This window comes from Chiloscyllium plagiosum, chromosome 31, assembly GCF_004010195.1.
Source record: "Chiloscyllium plagiosum isolate BGI_BamShark_2017 chromosome 31, ASM401019v2, whole genome shotgun sequence".
NCBI classification, from domain to species: Eukaryota; Metazoa; Chordata; class Chondrichthyes; order Orectolobiformes; family Hemiscylliidae; genus Chiloscyllium; species Chiloscyllium plagiosum.
Genome location: NC_057740.1, coordinates 22,208,956 through 22,235,821, shown reverse-complemented (window position 1 = coordinate 22,235,821; position 26,866 = coordinate 22,208,956). Strand labels below are relative to the sequence as shown.

At 39.1% G+C, this 26,866-nt stretch overlaps 1 protein-coding gene across 18 annotated transcripts in view; it reads right to left on the bottom strand.

Annotated features, from left to right (window-relative positions):
• Positions 1 to 26,866, bottom strand: part of LOC122565310 (protein unc-13 homolog A) — a 428,982-nt gene that overhangs the window by 124,647 nt on the left and 277,469 nt on the right. For all 18 annotated transcript variants that reach the window (XM_043721144.1, XM_043721135.1, XM_043721136.1 and 15 more), the window contains 5 exons: positions 19,987 to 20,102; positions 18,788 to 18,951; positions 16,041 to 16,191; positions 6,345 to 6,413; positions 4,409 to 4,498 (listed from right to left, as the gene is read on the bottom strand). In XM_043721144.1, coding sequence (XP_043577079.1) covers positions 4,409 to 4,498; positions 6,345 to 6,413; positions 16,041 to 16,191; positions 18,788 to 18,951; positions 19,987 to 20,102 — 590 coding nt within the window. The remainder of the gene's footprint in view (positions 1 to 4,408; positions 4,499 to 6,344; positions 6,414 to 16,040; positions 16,192 to 18,787; positions 18,952 to 19,986; positions 20,103 to 26,866) is intronic.

Below are 26,866 nucleotides of genomic sequence, written 5' to 3'. Positions count from 1 at the left end.
GGACCTCTGAAAATGATTACACATTTGAATCAGAGATCATTTCACCCATCTTCTATTTAATATTCTCTCCCACTCAAATGTTCTTAATCTACATGGAGTCTATATACATTCGACCCCCTTAAAATATCTATTTTCTTCTTAATGTTCACCTTGGATTTTCAAAGTTTAGATACTATCTATACAATTTAAATAATTATGTATTTTTATAATACAACAGGCAAAGATGCATGTGTTATGTTCCAGTATGTCAGCATAACTTCAAAACATGTGCACAATATTATCAGTATCAAAAAGCATATGACCACTGGGTATAAAGATCTCATACTCCATTTTGCCTTGGTCCACTTAAAGCATGATGCCATCTTTAGAAGCTTTATGAATGACGTTCCCTCCACCATGAGGTCAGAAGTGGGGATACAAACTGATGGTAGCACAATATTCTACATAACTTGTGACTCCTTAGATTCTAAAGCCAGGATGTACAAATCTCACATTGTCGTTTGACATTCAATGGCACTGCCATTGTTGAATCGCCCCACTATCATTTACCAGAAACTAAACTGGACTAGCTATATAAATACTACAACAAAAAGTGGGAATTCTGCAAAAGCCAACTCTCCTCCTGACTCCCCAAAACCTGCCCGCTAGCTACAAAGCACAAGTCAGGAGAGTGATGAAATATTCCCACTTGCCGGGATTAGCGCAGCTCCAAATACACTCAAGAACCCAGACACCATCCATGTCAGAGTAACCTTCTTGATTGGCACCATATCCACAAACATTTAATTTCGACACCACCAACATTCAGTAGCTGCAGTGTGTACCAGTGCATTACATAAACTCACCAAGACTCCTTAGACACCAAAAATCACAGGGAGGAAGTTACTAGAAACTCTGGTATGCCTCCTCTCACCTTCTCAGTCTCTGCTGTACATACTATTGGTTGAAATAAAATTTAAACAAGTAGAAGGAAACAGAAAACATCAGTCACCACCTCCAAAAGGGATTGCTTCAGTAACGACTAAAAACTGAAGGTGGTGAATGGGAGGAAAACATTACCTTTTGTTAATTCCCTGTATCCTTCTGTTTTGAGTGAACTTTAATTGTAATGTACTTGAGATTCCAACCAGTTAAAACCATGAAAAGTAAAGTGCTCAGCAATTATTTCTCCCAAGATCACATCTTTCAGCCTTTACTGCACATCTATTTTCAAATTCCCAGCTGCTGACATTTTCATTCTATAAATTGTACATTTGGACTGTACCTACTGAATCCCCAGTTATTTTTAGAATTGCTCAGAGCCAGGTGCAACTTAGTACAGTATACTGCAAAGAAACAAGAAATAAACAGCAGGATCTACCCAGGATACTGCACCTCAACTGATGGAAATTGAGAAGGAGACAGTGAACATGTTATTGATTTAGATTGAATCAAGTGGGAAGGACAATTGCAAAGCACTTGCTCTTGTGTAAAGATAACCACCTATCTGTTAGGAAAAAATGCATATGTTTCTCATACAAAGTCCTTATATTAAGTTGTTAAAATGTGCTAAGGGACATATCAAGTAGGTTCACTTGGGCCTATTCGTCCACGTAAGTCCACAGTTAAAACTTCAGAGTTTTGTTGTTGCTGTGGTCCTACCTGCTTTACAAGTCCTATGGGAAGCTCTTCCTATTCATCAGACCAAAAACTCAAATACCAAGGCAGTAAGAGTGGAATCAAAGGTTAAGAATTCTGCAGCAAGTAACTCAACTCCTGGAAAGATAGCAAGGACGCCTACGTGTGGAAGCGCAGGAGATGGGGGGGAAGATACTAAACAAGTATTTTGCATCAGTGTTTTCTGTGGAGAAGGATATGGAAGATCTAGAACGTGTGGAAATAAATAGTGACATCTGAAAAATGCCCATATTACACAGAGATGGTGTTGCTGGATGTCTTAAAATGCAAAAAGGTGAATAAATCCCCAGGACCTGATCGGGTGTACCCAGAACTCTGTGGGAAACTAGGGAAGTGATTGCTAGACCCCTTGCTGAGGTATTTGCATCATCAATAGTCACAGCGAGGTGCCAGAAAACTGGAGATTGGTTAACGTGGGGCCATTACTTAAGAAAGGTGGTAAGGAAAAGTCAGGGAACTATAGACTGGTGAGCCTGGCATGGGCCGTGGACAGGTTGTTGGAAGGAATCCTGAGGGACAGGATTTAACATGTATTTGCATAGGCAAGGACTGATTAGGGATCGTCAACATGGCTTTGTGCATGGGAAATCATGTCTCACTAATTTGGAGTTTTTTTGAAGGAGTAACATAGAGGATTCATGAGGACAGAGCAGTGGAAGTGATTTATATGGACTTCAGTAAGGTGTTCGACAAGGTTCCTCATGGTAGGAAGATTAGATCACATGGAATGTAGGGAAAACGAGCCAGTTGGATTCAGAACAGGCTCAAAAGTAGTGGTGGAGAATTGCATTTCAGACTGGAGGCCTGTGACTAGTAATGTGCAACAAGGCCCGTTGCTTTTCATCATGTATACAAATGATTCAGATATGAGCATAGGTGGTATGGTTAGTAAGTTTGCAAATTTGGAGGTGTAGTGCACAGCAAAGAAAGTTACCTCAGAGTACAATGGAATCTTGATCAGATGGGCCAATGAGTGGCAGATAGACTTTAATTTAGATAAATGTGAGATGCTGCATTTTGGAAAAGCAAATCAGAGCAGGACTTATACACTTAATGGTAAAGTCCTGGGGAGTGTTGCTGAACAAAGAGACCTTGTAGTGCAGGTTCATAATTCCTTGAAAGTGGAGTCGCAGATAGATAGGATAGTGAAGAAGGCGTTTGGTATGCTTTCCTTTATTGGTCAGTGCATTGAGTTTAGGAGTTGGGAGATCATGTTGCAGCTGTACAGGACATTGGTTAGGCCACTTTTGGAATACTGTGTGTAATTCTGGTCTCCCTGCTATAGGAAGAATGTTCTGAAACTTGAAAGGGTTCAGAGAAGATTTACAAGAATGTTGCAAGGTTGGAGGTTTTGAGCTATAGAGGCTGAATAGGCTTGGGCTATTTTCGCTCGAGCTTTGGAGGCTGAGGGGTGACCTTATAGAGGTTTATAAAATCATGAGGGGCATGAATAGGGTAAATAGATGAGGTCTTTTCAACAAGATGGGAGAGTCCAAAACTAGAGGGCATAGGTTTAAGATGAGAGGGGGAAGATTTAAAAGGCACTCACACAGAATGTGGCACGTGTATGGAATGAGCTGTCAGAGGAAGTGGTGGGCTGGTACAATTACAAAATTTAAAAAGGATCTGGGTGGGTACATTAATATGAAGGTTTAGAGGGATGTGGGCCAAATGCTGACAAATGGGATTAGATTAGGCTAGGATATCTGGTCGGCATGGGCAAGTTGGAGCGAAGGTCTGTTTCCGTGCTGTACACCCCTATGACTATATAACATCTTCCAAACTCACTACCACTATGATCTAGAAGGACAGGGGCAGCAGATAACTCATAGGGACATCACTACCTGCAAATTCCCCGCCAAGCTATTCACCAAATGGCTTTGGAAATATATCACCGTTCCTTCGGTGTTGCTGGGATAAATCTAGGAACACACTCTGGCACTGTGGGTATTTCAAGAAGACAGTTTAACACCACGTTCACAATAGCAACTAGGGTTAGACAGTGAATACTGGCCCAGCCATCAACACCCATCTATCATTCTCAAATAGAAAAAAATCATGATATCTACACTCAGTTTCTTACATTACAGGAGGACTAGCAGTATGCAGAGATCTTAGTTTAGTCACAATTCAAGAGATTTAAATCACTTCCATTTTTATGGAACAGACCACAAGTGACACAACTGAATCAATAATCTGCAAGATAATAATCTTGAAGAAATTATTTTGTCTGCCAAAGGGCAATTCCATTATTTTTCTTAGAGTTAACAGATACTCTTGCTTCCACACAATTTACATTAGGTAATTTATTTTAATGAGAGTGAGCCCATTGCCAAAAACAGCATAAATCTTCGCAGCCAACCAGAGGGATTGAAAAGACAGGAGCCAAATCATTCCTCTTCACCTGCTTGTAACAATACGTAAACAACTTTGAGCTAAAGCTTGAGCAAAAAATGTTCATTGTTAAGCTACTAAAAGTAGAACATTCAAAATATAAGCTGGCACAAAAGATTGTGAAAATTCATTTTATGCTGGACATAATTTTCACTTGAAGCTTGTTGACCTTTTGTACCATTTTGATGAAGCTTTGGCAATGGAGTACAACCTAGCAGAAAGTCTAGGTTAAAATGCCCCCACAATGTAGCTGTATTTTTTTTTGCCTTGAGCAATATTTTTCTCTGTTCCAAATTAGGGCACTAGCATAGAATTAGTTAAATAAGTACTGACTTACCTTCATTCGAAAAAAGGTTATACTTGTTAAGAGATCAACTGTAGACTTTAAATCTTGTAGCCTTTCAGGACTGCTTGCTGGAAAATTATTCTATATAAAGGAAGTATTTTATTTGTAATTGCAAACTTTATACTTAAATAAAATCCATTCGACCTTTTACAGCATTACAAAGTGCACATTCCAATTGGGCACATTCTAGGAATTCAACACTTCAGATGAGTACATACTTCAACATTCTTGTTCCACAGATGAATTCAACTAAAGCAATAATTGTTGCAATTTCATTTGCTCCACTGTTCAGATAGTTTAACTTTCAAAGTGTTTTATTTATGTTTTAAGACTAAACATACTTTTTAATCTTATCCATCCCAACTTTAGTGCAACTGTCAAGCCACATTAGCGTGGCTTCAAATCATTACGTAATTCTTCAAGTAATAAACTAGATTACCTCCGTCTATCAGATTTCACTTCATGCATTGAGGAGAGGGTATTAAAATATTTACCAATAACAGTAGAATTGTAAGGTATGATGTAAAATTGCTGTAGCACAAACTAGTTCCACAAGATAATTAATATAAATCATAGAACCCCTACAGTGTATAAAGAGGCCATTTGGCCCAACATGTCCACACCGACCCTCTGAAAAAGTACCTCACCCAGATCCATTCCCCTACCTAATGCACCTAACCGACACATCCCTGAATGCAATGGGTAATCTAGCATGGCCAATTCACCTAACCTGCACATCTTATCTGTGGGAGGAAACAGGAGCACCTGGAGGAAACCCACGCAGACACAGGGAGAATGTGCAAACTCCACACTGACAGTCACCCAAGGTTGGAATCAAACTCAGGGCCCTGGTGCTGTGAGGCAGCAGTGCTGACCACTGAGCCACCATGGCACTCTACAACTTTGGATTAATTTAACATGCTCCAATAGAGTAGATCCAGTCAAGTTACAAAAACGAAATAGTAATGCTTTGTGGAATGGAAGAAACTAGACCATGAAATAGGACTATATGGCCTTAAAATTGAACCCTATATTCTACTTTTGTCAGGTCCACAAGTGATGCTGTGCCCAATGACTCAAGGGGTTTGAAATACATTTAACTTTGTATTGTCTAAATAAGGAAGTAGATCCCCTTCAAATGAAATTGTGGAGCTTAATGCGTACTTCAGAACTTAGCACTGGTAGGAACTGTTAGATAGCTGCAATAGCAGCCTAATCAGTGATTCCTAAAGGTACTGTCAACCAAAAGATGTGTGCTTTGTTGAAATGTAAATTTATGTGCAACTGGGAAGACAGGAGCTACTCTAGGCCACTGTCACACTGGGTTGGCCTCTCTTCCTCCCACTCCGCCAAGTCTGGCCTGAGGGCTTTGAAGTGAGCATCCCAAATTGGATAGTTGCAGAATGGCATATATGTATTATTATTTGGATGTAAAAAACAGGGGTCTGCAACTGCTTCTCTATGGCACTAAATTGTTGCAACACTCCCATAAAAACACAAATGAATATGTGTGGTACTGCAAGGAAATCTGACGTGCAAAATATATCCATGATAACTCATTGAACACCTTCTACTTCAATGTCAAACTTAGTCAATATAATAGGTTAATACAGTCACAACAAAAATTTGCTCATTTCAACAGAAGCCCATTCACTCAAATGAGTATTTCAATTTGAAACACTAAACCTGACAAAGTACATCAGATTCTTTCTTTTCCTTTCTTTTACTGTAATCGGTTTGCTACTTTCTGAATCCAGTAAAATTTAAGTAACTTTCAAAAGGTTAATGTACATTGGCATATGCAGTTGTATCTTTTCTATAAAATTTTGAATTTCTATTCAGGATATTTACTCTTATTTTAATCATGACATAAGTGTGCTTAGGTGGGAATAAAACTTAGAAAGCTTTATTTTGCATCAAAACTCACCCTATACATTGATAGATCAATACGAAGAGAATTGTGCAGTTGGTCTAGAAGTTTTACAAACCTCTCTTTCTGCAAGAGATAACAGAAATATTTTATTAATGATTTCAAACAAAAGGGTAGATTTTCAAACTGCCATCTGACTACTAAACACTGTTGTGGATCAACTATGGGTTTTAAAAACTGCTCAATTTTCATTTCTATTGATTTCACTGTAAACAAAATCTGTCCCTTCGGGGAAAAACAGGCAGTCATCTCTCATTAATAATTTACATATCGAAATAATAGCATATCCTCTCAATCAAAAGAAATTATTTGGAACAGATTATTCAGAATTGATTTAGAATGAAACACTCAGTCATTCACTACACAGAAGTTATAGAAGTAAAACCCTGGGTTCATACACTTAATTGCTCCACTACTATATGACACTAATTTTTCTTTTTGTGGCTTCTCCACACGATCCATACATCCAAGACTCCACAGGGACTCTTTAATGGAATATTAGCGATTATTTTCTGCAGCAAAATCTCCTCTATTAATTTCATGGCAAAATATTTGATTTGTGGCATTTAGTGTAGAATATTTAAACTTTTCAGTGATTTTTCTATCACATGTACAAATAACTCAAAAAAAAAATTAAGGCCACCTCGTCCAGCTAAAAATATGAATAAATGGGTTGTATGGCATTGAAATGCTTTAACTTAAGGAAGGGTACTAATAATATTGCTTGGTCAAATTGAACCTGCACTAAAGTTCATACGGTTACTGAAAGTATTCAGCATGCTTAAATAATGTTTGGATCATCATCACTCTGTGTTTAGAATAGTGTACCCATTTTAATTACTCTACACAGGAGGAAATATCAGATCATCAACAAACCTCTAAAGACTATAAGCAATATTCTGATGTAATGATAGCTTTCAGGTATTCAAACTATTAACAATGAAACATTTATATCACAGTGAGGAGAGGCTGTTTACCTTTAACATCAAAGTAGCATTTGACCAAGCATGACATCAGGGAGCCCTTGCAAAACTACAGGCAATAGAAATTGGATGGAAAATCTCCACTGCTCAGAGTCAAAAAGTGCACAAAGGAAGATGGCTGTGGTTTTGAAGGACAATCATCTCAATCCCAGGATGCCACTGCAGGAGTTCCTCAAGGTAGTGTCCTCAGACTAACCAGGTTCAGCTCCTTCACCAATGACCTTTCTCCATCATACATTTAGAGGTGAGGAAGTGTAACCATCAGCAAACAATGTTCAGCACCTCACATAGTGAAGAGCAAGACCTCACTGTAGCAAGATCTGAACAACTTTGAGGCTTGAGCTTATAAGCAGCAAGTTACATTCTGATGACATATGCCAGGCAATTACCATCTCCAACAAGAGAGAATATAACAATTAGCCTCAGACATTCAATGGCATTACTACTGCTGGATTCCCCACTATCAACATCCTGGAGTTTCCATTGATCAGAGGCTGAACAGGACAAATTATACAAATATTATATGTAACAATGGAAGATTAGAAATTAGTAACTCTGTGGTAAGTAACTCACCTCCTGTTTCCCCAGTGTCGGTGCACCATCTACATGGTACAAGGCAGAAATGTGGTGGAGTATTCTCCATTTGCCTGTATGAGTGCAGTTCGAAAAGCACTCCTGGGATTGAGATGATTGTCTTTCAAAACTACAGCCGTCTTCCTTTGTGAAAGTTTTGACTCTCAGCTTGACTGGCACCCCATCCATCATCGTTAAGATACATACCCTTCGCCAACAATGCAGGGTGACAGCAGTGTACTATTTACAAGGATCCTCAGACAGCCCTTCAAGCACATGATCTCCACCATCTAGAAGGGCTATGGAAGTGATTGCATGGGAACATCACTATCTGCAAGTTTCCCTCCAAGCCACTCACCATCCTAATTTGAAATTAAATCACCAGATTTTCACTATCACTCTTTCAAAATCCTGGAACTCAATCCCTAACAGCACTATACACAGGTCTGCAGCTGTTCAGTAAGGCAGCTCATCACCAGCTTCTTCTCCAGAGCAACTAGGGATAGGCAATAAATGCTGACCTACCCAGTCACACACATACCCCCCCAAAGAAAGTAAAATGTTCCAAGAAATAAGAAAGTTCATTAACAGGTGTTACTTACTGACACTCTAGGAATTTTAAATAAAGATTATAAGAGATAGGATTTATAATCATCTGGAGAGGAATGTGTTGATTAGGAAAAGTCAACACGGTTTTGTGAAGGGTAGGTTGTGCTTCACAAACTTTATTGAGTTCTTTGAGATGGTGACTAAACAGTTGGATGAGCAGTTGATGTGGTGTATATGGATTTCAGTAAAGCGTTTGATAAGGTTCACCAGGGTAGGCTATTGCACAAAATAGGGAGGCATGGGATTGAGAGTGATTTAGCGGTTGATCAGAAATTGACTAGTTGTAAGAAGAGTGGTGGGTGATGGGAAATGTTCATCCTGGAGTTCAGTCACTAGTGGTGTGTTTTGGGACCACTACTGTTTGTCATTTTTATAAATGACCTGTATGAGGGTGTAGAAGGATGGGTTAGTAAATTTGTGGAAGACACAAAGGTTGGTGGAGTTGTGGACACTGTGGAAGGATGTTGCAAGTTACAGAAGGACATAGATAAGCTGCAGAGCTGGGCTAAGAGGTGGCAAATGGAGTTTAATGTGGAAAAGTATGAGGTGATTCACTTTGGAAGGAGTAACAGGAATACAGAGTACTGAGCTAATGGTAACATTCTTGGTAGTGTAGATGAGCAGAGAGATATCCGTGCCATTTACATACATCCCTGAAAGTTGCCACCTAGGTTGATAGGATTGTTAAGGCTGCATACGGTGTGTTAGCTTTTATTGATAGAGGGATTGAATTTCGTGGCCACAATGTCATGCTACAAATGCACAAATCTCTAGTGCAGCTGCACTTGGAGTATTGTGTACAGTTCTGATCACCGCATTACAGGAAGGATGTGGAAGCTTTGGAAAGGGTTCAGAGAAGACTTACTACTTGCCTGGTATGGAAGGAAGATCTTACGAGGAAAGGCTGAGGGACTGGAGGCTGTTTTTGTTAAGATTAGATTAGATTAGATTAGATTACTTACAGTGTGGAAACAGGCCCTTCGGCCCAACAAGTCCACACTGCCCCGCCGAAGCGCAACCCACCCATACCCCTACATTTACCCCCTACCTAACACTACGGGCAATTTAGCATGGCCAATTCACCTGATCTGCACATCTTTGGACTGTGGGAGGAAACCGGAGCACCCGGAGGAAACCCACGCAGACACGGGGAGAACGTGCAAACTCCACACAGTCAGTCAGTCGCCTGAGGTGGGAATTGAACTCGGATCTCTGGTGCTGTGAGGCAGCAGTGCTAACCACTGTGCCACCGTGCCACCCAAAAGAGAAGAATATTGAAAGGTAACTTAATTGAGACATATAAAATAATCAGAGGGTTTGATAGTGTGGACAGTGAGAGCCTTTTTCCACGATGGTGATGGCTAACACAAGGGGACATAGCTTTAAATTGAGGGGTGATAGATATAGGACAGATGTCAATGGTAGTTTCTTTACTCAGAGCATCGTAGGGCCGTGGAACGCACTGCCTGCAACAGTAGTAGACTCACCAACTTTAAGGGCATTTAAATGGTTACTGGATAAACATATGGATGAAAATGGAATAGTGTAGGAAAGATAGGCTTCAGATTGGTTCCAATAATTGGTGCAACATCAAGGGCCAAAGAGCCTGTACTGTGATGTAATGCTCTATGCTCTATTAATCACCTTCTAATACGTCAGCATGGACTAGCAGCAGGCCACAATATACTAGAATAGTCACAACTGGACAACCACCTTTCTAAAATAAACTGTGATAACAATGGCATGGTAACATGACTCAATGTTCCCCTACACAAGGGTCAATCTTGACTTGGAGCATTCTGCTATTTTATCCCAATACATCTCCTGAACCAAAGCTTGAGAAGCTGACAAAGTTGGTGTGTGGAGAATGCAATCATTAAACTACTTACCTGGGGGTTACATCTAAGTGTATCATTTAATAACATATTTATTCATTAAAGTAACTTATGAACAAAGGCATTTAAACAGTAATTAACAGTTACCCAGGACAGACATGTCCCTGTGCCATGATACAACCATGATCAATGGGAAAACCATTCTTAGCCCAGGTATATACAGTTAATGGAAAGTGCCCTATTTTGTCACATTTATTCAATCAAAAAGAGTCAATAGTCACTTATTTTATGAATAATCAAGATGCACTTTTGCTGTGAATTTTAATTTTATGCTTCCTGCCAGTTACATGATAACAAAGTGAAATATGTTTATGAAGCCATCTGGAAAGTCAATTTTCAAAGGCAGCCTTATTATGTGGCTGAGGTTTACATAACGCAAACAGCTTCTGCGATACTCAGAAAGACAAATAGGGTATCACAAACCATGCAGTGCACAATTTCTAAAGAGCAGAATGAAAATCTGAGTGCACATGGTGATGTATTTCAGTTCAGTCACCATGCTACAGAAATCTTCCCCACTACAAATGAGGATGAGATTAGTCACTTGGGTGATGTCATATAAACCAGTCAGTGCCCAAAAGGGTTAACTGACATTGTGCAAAAAACTCTGCAAATCAAGAAATGTAAAAAAACTGCTCAAGGGAAAAGCTTACTAGTTTTAGATATCTCAGTGTTCTGTGTAGTATTTTGTGCGCAAGTTAAACCTGATGTCTCACAAGGCACTATCAAGTATTTTTAGCTATTAAATAGCATGTAAGAAAAAAATACATTTTGTTTATCTAGACAGAGCTGATCTCCCACAGAAGCTTTTGTATGAGCATCCTTCCCCATTTTATACAGCAGTATGTAAATAGTCCAACTCAGAAAGGGACTATACTGGACCTGGTGTTAGAAAATGAGCCAGGCCAGGTGGTTGAATTTTCAGTAGAAGAATACTTTGGGAATAGTGATCACAATTCCATAAGTTTTAGGTTACTTGTGGACAAAGACGAGAGTGGTCCTAAAGGAAGAGTGCTAAATTGGGGGAAGGCCAACTATACCAAAATTCAGCAGGAACTGGGGAGTTTGGATTGGGAGCAGCTGTTTGAGGGTAAATCCTCGTTTGATAATCAGGAAGCTTTTATAAAGAAGTTGATTAGAGTGCAGGACAGACATGTCCCCTTGAAAATAAGGGATAAAAATGGCAAGATTAGGGAACCATGGATGACAGGTGAAATTGTGAGACTAGCTAAGAGGAAAAAAGAAGCATCCATAAGGTCTAGGTGACTGAAAACAGATGAAGTTTTGGAAGAATATCAGGAAAGTAGGACCAATCTGAAATGAGGAATTAAGAGGGCTAAAGGGGGTCATGAAATACTTTTAACAAACAGGGTTAAGGAAAAGCCCAAAGCCCTTTATTCGTATATAAGGAGCAAGAGGGTAACTAGAGAAAGGGTTGGCCCACTCAAGGACAAAGGAGGAAAGATATGCGGGGAGTGAGGGAAAATAGTTGAGATTCTTAATGAGTACTTCGCATTGGTATTCACAGAGGAGAGGAACATGGCGAATGTTGAGGTTAGGGATAGATGTTTGATTACTCTAGGTCAAGTTGGCATAGGAGGGAGGAAGTGTTGGACATTCTAAAAGGCATTAAGGTAGACAAGTCCCCAGGTCCAGATGGGATCTATTTCAGGTTGCTGAGGGAAGCAAGAGAGAAAATAGCTTTGGCCTTAACAGATTTCTTTGCAGCATCCTTGCACATGGGTGAGAATTTTTAATGTTGCCTCCTTGTTTAAGAAAGGTAGCAAGGATAATCCAGGTAATTATAGACTGGTGAGCCTAACTTCAGTGATCGGCAAGCTGCTGGAGAAGATACTGAGGGATAAGATCTATTTACATTTTGAAGAAAACAGGTTTAGCTGTGATAGGCAGCATGGTTTTATCCAGGGAAGAGCATGACTTATCAACTTAAGAGAATTCTTTAAGGAAGTGACAAAGTTGATTGATGAAGGAAGGGCTGTAGATATCATATACATGGACTTCAGTAAAGCATTTGATAAAGTCCGCATGGCAGGCTGATGGAGAAAGTGAAGTCGCATTGGGTCTAGGGTGTACTAGCTAGATGGATAGAGAACTGGCTGGGCAACAAGAGACAGAGAGTAGTCGTGAAAGGAGTTTCTCAAAATGGAGAACTGGGACCACTGTTGTTTGTGATATACAACAATGAGCTAGAGGAAGGTATAGGTGATCTGATGAGCAAGTTTGCAGATGACACTAAGATTGGTGGAGTAGCAAATAATGAAGGGCATTGTGAGAGAATGCAGTAGAATATAGATAGATTGGAGCGTTGGGCAGAGAAATGGCAGATGGAGTTCAATCCGGGCAATGTGGGGTGATGAATTTTGGAAGATCCAATTCTACAGCGAACTATATAATAAATGGAAAAGTCCTTGGTAAAATTGACGCACAGAGAGATCTGAGTGTTCAGATTCATTGTACCCTGAAAGTGGCAATGCAGGTCAATAGAGTGGTCAAGAAGGCATATGGCATGCTTTCCTTCATTGGACTGGGTAATTGAGTACAAGGATTGGCAGGTCATGTTACACTTGAATAGGACTTTGGTTCAGCTACATTTGGAATACTGCATGCAGTTCTGGTCACCATAGGACCAGAAGGATGTGGATGCTTTGGAGATGGTGCAGAGGAGGTTCACCAGGATGTTGCCTGATATGGAGGGCTGAAAAATGTGTTGCTGGAAAAGCGCAGCAGGTCAGGCAGCATCCAAGGAGCAGGAGAATCGACGTTTCGGGCATAAGCCTTTCTTCATGATATTGAGGGCACTAGCTATGGAGAGAGGTTGAGTTGATTAGGATCATTTTCATTAGAAAAATAGAGGTTGAAGGGGGACCTGATTGAGGTCTACAAGATCATGAGAGGTATTGACTGGGTGGATAGCAAGAAGCTTTTTCCCAGAGTGAGGAATTCAATTACTAGGGGTCACAAGTTCAAAGTGAGAGGGGAAAGGTTTAAGGGAAATATGCTTGGAAAGTTCTTTACAGAGGGTGGTGAGTACCTGGAATGTGTTGCCAGTGGAGGTGATAGAGGCTGGCAGGATAGCACAATTTAAAATGTATCTTGACAAATACATGAATGGGCAGGGAGCAGAGGGATACAGATCCTTGCAAAATAGGCAACAGGTTTAGATAGAGGATCTGGATCGGCGCAGGCTTGGAGGGCTCAAGGGCATGTTCCTGTGCTGTAATTTTCTTTGTTCTTTCTTTATTTTTTGGGCTAATGCCAAGGATGAGGATTGGAGGCAGTGAATCTAAGGCATCATTCTAGATGTTTCCTGTGAATGACCACAATATTAAACATGGTCCAATATCTTCCGATATCACAAAATATTTTAAAAGGCAACTCTTTATTAGCACTTCCAGTATGCCAGCAATGTACAGAGGATTAAGTCTGTGGTAGAATGAAAACTATACAAAAATGTAGAAATGGAGTGCTTGCAAATTTTTCAAGACATATTGCTTGCCTTAAACTAAATGCTAATAGTGGTGTATTTTGCCTTATGTGTGGACTATTGATTAAAAAAAACAACAACCTTGGAATTCAAAATATCAAAATCATGCGTATTTACATCCGATTTTCTCATTATCGAGTTTCCATGCTGTACGTCATTACAACTCTGACATTATGGTGCACAAAATTTGTTAAAAATATTGAGACTCAAATCACAAAGTAACAAAGAAAGATTGATCATAAACTATTGAATTTGGTGCTTAAAATAGTAAATTTATATTTATTAAGGTGGTATGAAATTTGTAAAATATTCATTTTAACAAATTTAGTCTAAAGAATGTCTTATAAATTATTACTGCAATATATAGAATGATAAATGTGTATTTCAGTGACTGTATAAATTCAGATAAAATGGGTTGCAAATAAGCTATGAATTTTTTATTAACCTTTCTTAACACCGATCTTTAGACAGCATATCAATTTAAAGAGTAATCTGTGAGAGGAAGGGAAAATCAAATCTATAAAACCTAACAGCTAATTGGTAATTTTTCTGGGAACTGATTTGCAAAATGACTAAGAATACAAATAACAAGTTACAACATGGATGTGGCAGTGGGGGTTCTGAAAATAGCTGTAAGATTTTATCGACTGATTGGCACTTAGCGCTAACTTTGGAAGAGATGAAACGAGAGTGAGTGTGGGATGAGCTGAATTGCTCTTTCAGAGGCAACATTGACTTGCTGGGCTGATGGACTCCTGCTATGCTGTACTAAGCTATATTTTGATAATAATGCATTGTTTTCTCTGAATCAGAGCTTTCAGAACAGAGATGTTATGGCAAATATTGCCATGCCCACAGATTTACACTAAGGAACACAGAGGCACTTGGACAGCATCCTTTGCCAAAATGCCCATTGGCCCTTTTGCATATAGTACTGCTGATGTTAACATTCAACACTTGGATCTGGAGTTTGCTCAATCAGCACAATTAATAAAGTTAAACCTGAAACTGCACTCAATGTTACATCCAATCTGCCATATCAAGTTACTCCCAAATAATCTCCCAACCTCATTTGAGCATGCCCAAATTTAAAACTGGTCAAAGTCCATAGAGGCAAATTGGGGCCCAAGGAAAGCAGTGCATCTGCACCAAATATTTCTTCTTTAAGGGTAAAAATTATCTCAACTAATTTTACTATCTTTCATGTCTATGTAGCATAGCATGTACAGCATCTGTAATCAGGGAAGTTTGCCAAAGTTTAATGTTACTTCAGCCATTTTAAAAAATGCTTTAAATTAAATAGGAAATAGAGCTCAGGTCTCACTGAGATGAATGAGAAACAAAACTAATAAAATCTAATAAAACGTAAGAAGAAAAACTAATTCCTACTGCACCAAACAATCTGGTTGTGTATAACCAACATGGAGTACACATTAAATCTGACAGAAGGGTTGATAGATAACCTTATAAGATCAAGGAGATTTGGGCACACTGTATTTATGCATTCAACGTGCTTATGTCAAAGCTTCTGCAATCACTTAAACCACAATTAGACTATTCCCAAATTACATGATCTCTGGGCTCAAACAAACTCGAGGCAATAGCACACAGGTAAAGGAGCACAATGTGTTCTGTCTTATATTCTTGTATGGCTTGATCTCATGACTAGAAATGAATAAATTATTAACAATACACAACAACAAGCTATATTATGCTATACTTCAAAATGATGAACATAATTATCAATATGCTTTAAAAATTACTTCCAACGTACAGCAGAATTGTGGGTTTACATTAATATGTTTTTAATTTCTAGCCTATACATAGAAACAGGATAAAGGCTCCTATCAGATATAATTTCTTGATGAGCAAGTTCTGAAATCTTTTCTACCATTCTAACAATGTAAGTTGCAAATTGCCTATGGAGGTTTGATTAAAATTTCCTAACATTTATAGCAAGAAAAGAAAACTTGCACAAATCTAATACCAATCTTGCTGCCCAAAATCATATTTTGAGTATGTTAATAAAATTAGAAGTGAATTTCCTCAACTGTTACAGAACTTCTTAGAATATTTTATAAATACAGAAAATCAATGTGAAATATTTACTGCCGTTATTAATACATACCCCAAAATTGGAGGCTGAAAAACGATCAGAGGCAGATACATTGGTAGAGGCAGTGGTATGTGCATAGTAAGCATTGATATTTGCCAACAGAGTACTCATTACAGCTGGTACTCCAGGGCACATGTACTTTGAAGACAGGCAGGCAAAATGCCTACAGAAGTATAATAAAAATACAATAGTTAGAGGCAAGAAAACATTTTTCTAAATTTTAATTTGTCTTTAAATACATAATATCCATTGAAGAGAAAAGCAATTCCAATAGGAATTTTAATTTTTAACAGCTGAACTGTTAAAAGCTTGAATGTTACCAATTTCAACTGGGTCCGTGACAAGTGGAACAGGTTGCCAACACCAACAAGACATGTGTTTAAAAAATAGCTGAGGGAGAAAAAAATCCAAGGGTATCTTGCTCAAAGCTTTTTCTGCAAAACAGTCAATGCGTTCAACACATGCACAGTGGTGAACAACTAATAGAAAATCTTTAAGAGAAGAAAAACCTGATAGGAACAGAAATAAGGAACTGGATCTTCCAAGGAGCCATAATCATCACTGGATTACTGCTCTATTTGAACTTCCCTCAGCTGAACACCTCATCTTTCTTGTTGGGTCTTCAGATACTGGCTTTATGAGAAATGCAGCAGCATACCTTGGAAAGCTCTGTCAAAGCAGGGTAAGAGAGGGCACAGTCAAGATTAGAGTGGTGCTAGAAAAGCACAGCACGTCAGGCAGCATCAGAGGAGCAGGAATGATTCCTGATGAAGGGCACCTGCCCAAAACATCAATTTTCTGCTCCTCAGATGCTGTCTGACCTGCTGTGCTGTTCCAGCACCACTCTAATCTTGACTCTGATCTCCAGCATCTGCAGTCCTCACTTTCACCTAAGACAGAGCACAGGTCTTTTTAACAGCACCAGCAGGTATTAGTTTTGTTTAAAGGCTCAGTTTGAACATTAGAAAATGGACGAGTGGAAGAATACTGAAGAATGGGTGATTGATTGAATGAACGAATGAGTAAGGTGGATAGGGTGAGTAAGGTGGATAGGGTGGGTAAAGTGGGAACTGGTTAAGTTGGAGGTGTGTATGGTGGTAGATGGATTTGGGAGAATATGGATAGTTAGGGAAGAGTTAGAGAGGTAGTCAAATGATCGATTGGGGTATCAGTTCTTGAATTAATCAAGACTTCTCTAACAGTTCCTGAGTAATTACTTGGGTATGTACGTTTGAACTATCTGAAGCCTGCAAAGTTAGCTGAGAGTTGCAGATCATAGTATGAGTACTTCCACACAGATTCCCAATGTGCATCTCTAGTCATACAACCAATCTCTGTGACAGGTGAGAGACAAAGATCTGGGCCATTAGTGAATGTTAATTGGAGTTGTCAAACTATGCAATGGTGTCTTACTAGAGATTGGGAACCAGAAGTCATGAAGGTAGGAAACAGAGGGGATGGTAGAGGGTTCTTTTTCATCCTGGAGGCCTGTGACCAGCAGTGTGTAGCAAGGATCAATGGGATCCACTGACTTTTGTCATTTATGTAAATGATTTGGATATGAATACAAGAGGTACGATTTGTAAGTTTGCAGATGACACCAAAATTGTTGCATCATGGTAAGGTAAGTAAGGGCAGGACTTATACATTTGATGGTAGGGATCTGGCAAGTGTTGCCAAATAAAGAGGCCTGGGGTGCAGGTACATAGCTCCTTGAAAGTAGACTTACTAGTAGACAAGGTGGTCAAGGTGGCATTTGGCATGCTTACCTTTGTTGGTCAGTGCACTGAGTATAGGAGTTGGGGAATCATGTTGTGGCTGTACAGGACATTAGTGAGGCCACTTTTAGAATACTCCATTCAATTCTGGTCTCCCTGCTATAGGATAGATGCTGTTAAACTTGAAAGGGTTCAGAAAAGATTTAAAGATGTTATCAGGATTGGAGGGCTTGAGCTAAAAGGAGACGCTAAATAGGTTTCTTTTTCTTGGACCGTCGGAGGCTTAGGGGTGACCTTATAGAGGTTTAGAAAATCATGAGGGGCATTGATAGGCGAAAAGCCAAGTTTTTTTCCCAGGGCAGCAAAGTCCAAAACTAGAGGGCATATGTTTAAATTGAGAGGGAAAAGATTTAAAAAGGGACCTGAGGGGTAACTTTTTCCACAGAAGGTGGTGCACATATAGAATGAGGTGCCAGAGGAAGTGGCAGATGCAGATACAATTACAGCATTTCAAAGGCTTCTGGATGGGTATATGAATAGGATGAGTTTCGAGGGATATGGGACAAATGCTGCCAAATGGAACTAGATCAGTTTAGGATATCTGGTCAGCATGGATGAGGTGGACCGAGGGATCTGTTTCCATGCTTTATAACTTCATGACTCTAAGTCAACTCTTTGAGAACTCAAATAAAATGTTTTCATTGGCTATATTCTTTAACTCTGCACAGCTGAAATTCTTACTGCAAACAAACATCTCCTTAACAATCTCACTGTGCATATTACACTAGATGCCATATGCATGACACTACTGACATGAGAAGTTCTAGTCAAAGTATAATGTATTTAGTGAGAATCAAGACAATATACAAATGTTTGTGAATATGTTAACATATTTTACAATCCTACAATAGGGCATCACTGCAACATCTTTGATCACATTGATGAATGAAACATTAACAGTGCATACTGATTGCCAGTGTTAAACAGATCATTTCACCCTTTCTTTCAAAAAGTATCCACTGAACACTTGCGTAAACTTACGTCATAGCCTGATAAATGGATTCTATGCCAAATCGCATTGCAAACTCATCCACTATTTCTTGGGCAGTTTCATCAAAATAAACCTTCCAGGCATCATCTCCTTTTGCATCTGGAATCTTCACCACTCCATTATTTTGTATATCGGTCAGGTAATGAAATTGATTCTGTAAGTATCAGAATACAAAAATCAATAATTCTAGTCAGTAAATCATAGCTAACACTGCGTATACAAAATGTAAAGCTGATTGACACTTTTAATTAAGGCATTATGTGAATATTATTCATCATCACTGGAATTATGTATTAAATATGCATATATGACTCATAGGACAATGTATTTGTGGAAGAGATGAAAATGAGTTGCGTTATTCATTCCAATTTGTGAAATCATCTGCAGTCTACAAATGGAAGTTACAGTAATCAACCTCAAGTAAATCTGGTTCTGAACATTGGCACAAATGAGTGTGATACCAGCTGCACACTCCAGTTTTTAAAGAAATCAAGATTGCTAGTAAGATCAAAAGCAAACTTTACCTAGAAAGAGAGGTCAAATTCTCCAGGAAAATTCTCCAAGCTTCATCAACAGTGAAATCAGAAAAATTTTAAGAATTACACTTCACCAAGAACAAATAAACATAATCAAGAAATGCAGCTGTTGCTAAATAGTCTGAACAAACCAAGTCATTTTTAAATTAACTGAATCTAGAGACTAGGCTACTAATTTTGAATTGCTTCTCAAGTAGCACATTTTCTTTTACCATAAAAGGCGTGGCATTTATGGTTAATTCTAAAAGTAAATGTTGATAACTGAAGAAGGCGTTGATATCCATGATATTCCATATACATCACACCACTCTAAAAGCATTGAATTAGCTAATGGGAAAACCCCATTTGTAACTGCACACACCCCAAAATTTGCGACAGAACCTTCCAAGAAAGGAACCTACATATCATTATGAGAGACTCTAAAATCTGGCACCGGTGACTTACAGAAAATATACTCTTAATATTCAAGCAATTTTTTTCAGTAGGATATATCAAAAAATGTCACTGGGTATTTATTTGTTGATAATTTTAACATTGGATTTTTCTTCTATTCTTGACAAATGCAATATCTCCAATCTCTCAAGTCAAGAATAGATGCCATATTAAAGAACAAACAAAGAAACCCATGTCGCAACTCATGGGTGATGTATTACCTCATGTAGACATGTGTACTGAACATGATAGGGTGCTACTTTCTCTTCTCCTTTTATCTCCACACTAATATGTAGCCGGATGGCACCAGACACTGCAGATTTATCAGTACGCTTATCTAGATGTGGAAATTATCAACATAGTACAGAAAAATAAGTATCACAAGCATAATCACAGCCAAGGACTGAACCCAATTCATCAAGCTTTTATTGAAAAATGGAACAGGTTTGTGCTGGAGTATGTAATTTTGAGATATGCAGCTACAACTAGACCTCCAGAATTTATAATTTTATAATAAGCATCATAGGAATAATATTGGCAAAATATATCCATCTGTATATACAACACCTAAATTATGATATCCATCACTGGAAAACTATACAAGCTCAAGATCGGCTATGAACATTTTGGATGGTGATGGGCTGCATGGCCTACTTTTGCTCCCATTTCCTATTCTTGTGCACAAGAAAACTTCTCATTTTGTTAAATGATCTTATTATGTCTTTGTACAATATATAGATGTATATTTTGCTTTATTTTGGTATTTTGAATTAAATGTTTATTATTAGAAGTAAGTTATCTAAATAATTGAAGAAAAACGCATGGACACTTCTGGTAGTTTTGGAAAAAAAGTGAGTAAAGTTTTAAAAATGGTGCGTGAAGTCCTTATTATTTTCATTTGATTTTACTTCATTTCTGACTTGGGTAATTGTTTTTATTCACATTTATATTTTAAAAGCAATTGAACATTTTGATTAGACAGTGATATTTTAGCACATTTCTACAGAAGGATTTGTGTGAATGTATACAAAATATGTAGAGAAGCTCCCTGCATCTAATGATATATTTAACATAGAAAGCACATGCTTAGAGTATCCATGCTAGTTTTTCCAGAAATAGGTCACCAGCCCAACACCAAGGGCTTTAATCTGAGAGGCTCCATTCCACATCAATCATAGCTATTCAAAAGATTCTTTTCCTGGTACCATATGCTAAAGTGAATTGGAAGGATTTGCAGATTAATAATGAACTTGTTTGATCATGATATGAATTCATCTTCCAAGGTTGTCAAGCCTTAGGGCTTGAACTTTAAGGTAGGCTAGGGGACAGATTGTTCAAACCCCAGAAGGAAATTTAGGCAGTTAGAAGTGGATTCATTTCTTGCAAACCCATCACCAGCCATAACCCATGAGGATGGATTTAGTTAGTTAATAGCAAGACATCCAGTCTCATTTGGCAGGATGTGAGCTCAATAGCAGACAGTGACAGGCTTGCATGAAGATGTCTGAGGAAGATTATTGTTGACCTGATAAATTAATTACTGGAGCTTTACGGTGAGATCCTGGAACCCAGAGAGGGGCGAGAAGGGAATTGGGCCCATGATTGATAGGATAGGCAGCACAGAGGGAAGAAAATATGGCAGCTTGGGAGAGTTTCCCCTGATTGGCACAAAGACCCTCCTGAATAAAGATGCCCAGCCCTCCATCCCTCCATTTTCTCTCACCTTTGTTCATGTAGCCTTTCTGCCTACTCCAGGTTGACTGCCACGCCAGACATGTTTTGGAATGGGTAGTGTATTATTCAAGGCAATAGGGTTAGTAACAATTGTAAGCAATCTTTATCTGTTTAAATTTGGCATGCAGCCAGTCAATGTCCATCCACCTAGCAAATGGTGAAAGTATGCTCAGGGGTGGGTGGTGAGGAAGTGGGCTAACCACCCAATTTATTTTACATGACCTCCCACCGACAAAGGTTGTTATCACCTGCACCTTAACACTGCAGAAGTTGATTTACCAATTTGACCAACTAGCCGCATACAAGCACCTGCTTCCTTATAGCAAAGAAAATGTTACACCCTTTAGTATGTACAGCAAACAACTTAAAATAGCATTGGAGGAAAAAAATCCGCATGGTCTTCCAGCTGGTTTTTAAAATTGGAGAGAAAGAAAAAAAAATCAATCTCATTCATTGATTATAATATAACTAAGTAGGGGATGTGGAGCTCATTGCATAATAGCAAACACGTTTATTTTCTGAACAAGTTTATTCATCTTTTTGATCCCAAATATGAAGATCTGTATACAACTCTATTTAGCATAAAATCCTTGCCACTTAAACTGACATGATAAAACTAGTTTAGCATTCTGATCTTCGCTAAAATGCAAACGAAGCAGAGGGTTATCTATGTTTTAATATACAAAAGACATCAGCCTAACAAAATCCTTTGGTCCAACTCATCCCTGCCAACCAGATATACTCAACTGATCTAGTCCCAATTGCCAGGATTTGGCCCTTATCCCTCTGAGCCCTTCCTATTCATATACTCATCCAGATACCTTTTGAATGTTGTATTTGTACCAGCCTCTACCACTTCCTCTGGCAGCTCATTCCATACATGCACCACCCTCTGCATGAAACAAATGCCTCTCAGGTCCCTTTTAAATCTTTCCCCTCATACTTTAAGAACTATGACCTCTAGTTTTGGACTCCCCTACCCTGTACAGCCACAACATGACAAATCTCTATAAGGTCACTCCTCAGCCTCCAAGGGAAAAAAGCCTCAGTCTACTCAACCTCTCTCTATAGCTCAAACCCTCCAATCCTGACAACATCCTTGTAATTCTTTTCTGAACCATTTCAAGTTTAACAACATCTTTGTTATAGTGGGAGGCCATAATTGAATGCAGTATTCTAAAAGTGGCCTCACTAATGTGCTGTACAGCTACAACATGCTGTCCCAACTCCTATACTCAATGCACTGACCAATGAAGGTAAGTGTGCCAAATGCCACCTTCACCACCCTATCTACCTGTGACTCCACTTTCAAGGAACCTGCACCCTAGGTCTCTGTTTGACAACACTTGCCAAAGCCCTACCATTAAGTGTACAAGTCCTGCCCTTACTTGCCTTACCAAAATGCAACACCTCACATTTATCTAAATTGAATTCCATCTGCTACTCCTCGGTCCATTGGTCCATCTGATCAAGGTTCCATTATACTTGGAGATAACCTATTTCACTTTGGTGTCATCTGCAACCTTACTAACCACACCTCCTATATTCACATCCAAATTATTTACATAAATTACGAAAAGCAGTGGACCCAGCCCTGATCATTGTGACACACTGCTGGTCACAGGCCTCCAGAACAAAAAAGCACCCTCTATCACCACCCTCTGCCTCCTACCCTTCAAGCTAATTTTGTATCCAATTGGCTAGTTCTGCCTGGATTACTTTGCTAACTACTTCTCACATGTGGAACACCTTGCTGAAGTCCACAGAGACAATGTCTACCATTCAGCCTTCATCAATCTTTTCCATCACTTCTTCAAAAAACTCAGTCAAGTTCATGAGACATGATTTCCCACACACAAAACCATGTTGACAATCCTTAATCAGTTCTTGCCTTTCCAAATGCATGTAAATCCTGTCCCTCAGAATCCCCTCCAACAACTTACCTACCACTGACATCAGGCTCACCAATCTACAGTTCCCTGGCTTTTCCTTACCATCTTTCTTAAGTAATGGCACCACATTAGCCAACCTCCAGTCTTTTAGCATCTCACCTGTGGCTATTGGCGATACAAATATCTCAGCGAGGGGCTTAGCGAACTCTTCCCTAGTTTACCACAAAGTTCTGCAATACATCTGATCAAATCCCAGGAATTTATCCACCTTTATGCATTTTAAGACATCCAGCGCCATCTTCTCTGTAATATTGACACTTTTCAAGTTCTCCAGCTTCCATACCTTTCTCCAAAGTAAATACTGACGCAAAATACTTGTTTAGTACTCACCCATCTCCTATGGTTCCACACATAGACAGCCTTGTTGATCTTTAAAGGGCCCTATTCTCTTCCTAATTACTCTTTTGTCCTTAATGTATTTGTAGAATATATTTGGATTCTCCTTAATCCTATTTGCCAATGATATCTCATGTCTCCTTTTTGCCCTCCTGATTTCCCTCTTAAATATTGCCTCTTATACTCCTCTAGGGATTCACTCAATCCCAACTGTCTATATCTGACAAACACCTCCTTCTTTTTCTTGACCAAGGCCTCAATTTCTCTACTCATCTAGCTTTCCTTACCAGCCTGGCCATTCGCACAAACAGGAATACATTGTCTCTGAACCCACATTCTCTCATTTTCAAAAGGGCTTCCATTTTCTACCTGCCCCTTTACATGCGAATAGCATGTACCAATCAATTTTTGAAACTTCTTGCCGAGTACTGTTAAAATTGGTCTTACTCCAATTTAGAACTTCAACTTTTAGATCCGATCTATCCTTTTCCATAACCATTTTAAAACTAAGAGAATTATACTCGCTTACACCACAGTGCTCCCCGCTTACACTTCAGTCACTTGCCCTGCCTTATTTCCCAAGAGAAAGTCAAGTTTTGCTCCTTCCCTAGTGGGTACATCCACACACTGAATCAGAAAATTTTCTTGTAACATGTAAGTCTCTCTTCATCCAGCCTGAACACTATAACAGATCCAATCTGTTTCAAATATTATAATGCCCGACTATACATACAGATATCAGAGATCTCTCTACATAATTGCTTCTCAATTTCCTGCTGACTATTGAGAGGCCTATAATACAATCCCAATAAGGTGATCGTCCCTTTCCTATTTCTCAGTCCCACCCATATAACTTCACTGGACATTTTCCCAGGAATATCCTCCCTCAGGATAGCCGCAATGTTATCCTTTACCAAAAATCCTACCTCCCCTCCTCTCTTGCCCACCTTTCTATCCTTCCCATAGCATTCATTCCCTAGAACATTTGGCTGCCAGTTCTGCCCCTCCCTGAACCACATCTCTGTAATAGCTATGATATCCCATGTTCTCAAACATACCTTGAGTTGATTTGCCTTACTCCCGAGGCCTTTTGCATTGAAATAAATACAATTTAATTTGTCAAACATACCTCGCTTTCTGCCTTGCTCTTGCCTGCCTTGACTATTTAGATAGATTCCCTACAGCGTGGAAGCAGGCCCTTCGGCCCAACCAGTCCACACCGACCCTCCAAAGAGTAACCCACACAGACCCATTTCCCTCTGACTAATGCACCTAACACTATGGGCTATTTAGCATGGCCAATTCCTCTGGCCTGCACATCTTTGGACTGTGTGAGGAAACCAGACCCATGCAGACACAGGGAGAATGTGCAAACTCCACACTGACAGTCAGCCAAGGCTAGAATCAACTCTGGGACCCTGGTGCTGTGATGCAGCAGTGCTAACCACTGAGCCACTGTGCCGTAAGTTAAAGCAAATTAAATAGTCAAGGCAGGCAAGAGCAAGGCAGAGAGTGAGGTAAGACTGATAAATTAAACTGTACTCCTCTGCAGTACCAGCCTCAGACTTCTCTTTTCTCACTATATCTTGGGGTTCCAGCTATTTACTAGTTTAAAGCCTCCTATTTAGCACTAGCAAATCTCCTCAGTAGGATACTGGTACCCTTACAATTCAGGTAATTTATTGTAGCTTTATGCTTTGGCCTGTATTCCTCTGGAAATACACTTTCCCGTTTCTATATGGGAAGCATGAGGCACATTAGAACTTAAGTAATTTTGAGTAAAAGTAACTCAGGTGCTGTGCTAAAATCAACAAAAAACACTGCAAATTTCAATGGTATCAGGTTACCTTCCAGAGTTTTTAGACCGCATTCATGGGATTTTACTGTCATTGGCAAAGCTAGTAATTTAATGCTCATCCCCAGCTGTACTTGAGAAGATGATGGTGAGCTATCTTCTTGAACTACTGCAAGTCATGTGATGCAAGTATACTCTCAGTGCTGCTAGGAAAAGTAAAATCTTTTGGTGTTAGAATAACATTTAAAGAAACTGCAGACAGATGAAGTACTGTTAAAAAAAATCTATCATTTGTCCGAGTACTGCTCCAGTTTCCTCTTTTCAGATAAAAGAATGTGTTCTCTCAAATGTTGACAGTAGTAGTAGCAGCAGAGAGAAAAAAAATGGAAGATGGAAGAGGTAAATTATTCAAGAGAAACTAGGTTAATACATTTTTTGCTTCTCTTAGGCTGACTCCTTTTCACATATCAGCTTTGTAATTTTAAGAAAGCTATCACAGCAAAAATATTTTTACCAGTGACCTTGTAAATTATTTCCAATGTTACTAACTAGTTTCATCATTAATATATGTTTGTATTAATGCTGTGACAGATTAGTACTTTAGTACTTCCCACACTGTGAACAAGGAAGTATCGTCCTAAAGGAACATGTGCCAAAGAATAAGGATACAAAATGCTGAGTTTCAGCTATAACAAATCCTTCAATTTTACTGATCTTTTATTGTTTTTGGTTGCCAAACAAAATAACTGCACAAAGGCCAGTATTCTGTCACCAAACCATCCTTTATTTACACGTGCATCTTACGTGACATCCAGCTAGCTTAGAGCCACCTCCTAGAGTGAACAGAACCCCTGATACTCCTGTTTATATCTGTTAGCCAGGATTCCATGATTGGGAATTTTCCCCGATTTTCCCCAGGGCAGGATTGACTGGTATGAGGAATCATAGTTTGAAGATATTAGGAGGGAGTTATAAAGGAGACGTCAGCGGTAGGTTCTTTATGCAGAGAGTTTGTGAATGCATGGAATGCGTTGCCAGCTGTGGTGGTGGAAGCAAAGTCATTAGGGACATTTAAGCGACTGCTGGACATGCACATAGATAGCAGTGAGTTGAGGGGTGCGTAGGTTAAGTTATTATATTTTACATTAGGATTAACCTCAGCACAACATCGTGGGCCAAAGGACCTGTTCTCTGCTGTTCTTTTCTATGTTCTATGCTCTATGGACAGGTTAACAGCCCCAGTGAGGGAACTTGTATTCTATGATATCCACCTGACTGACCTCA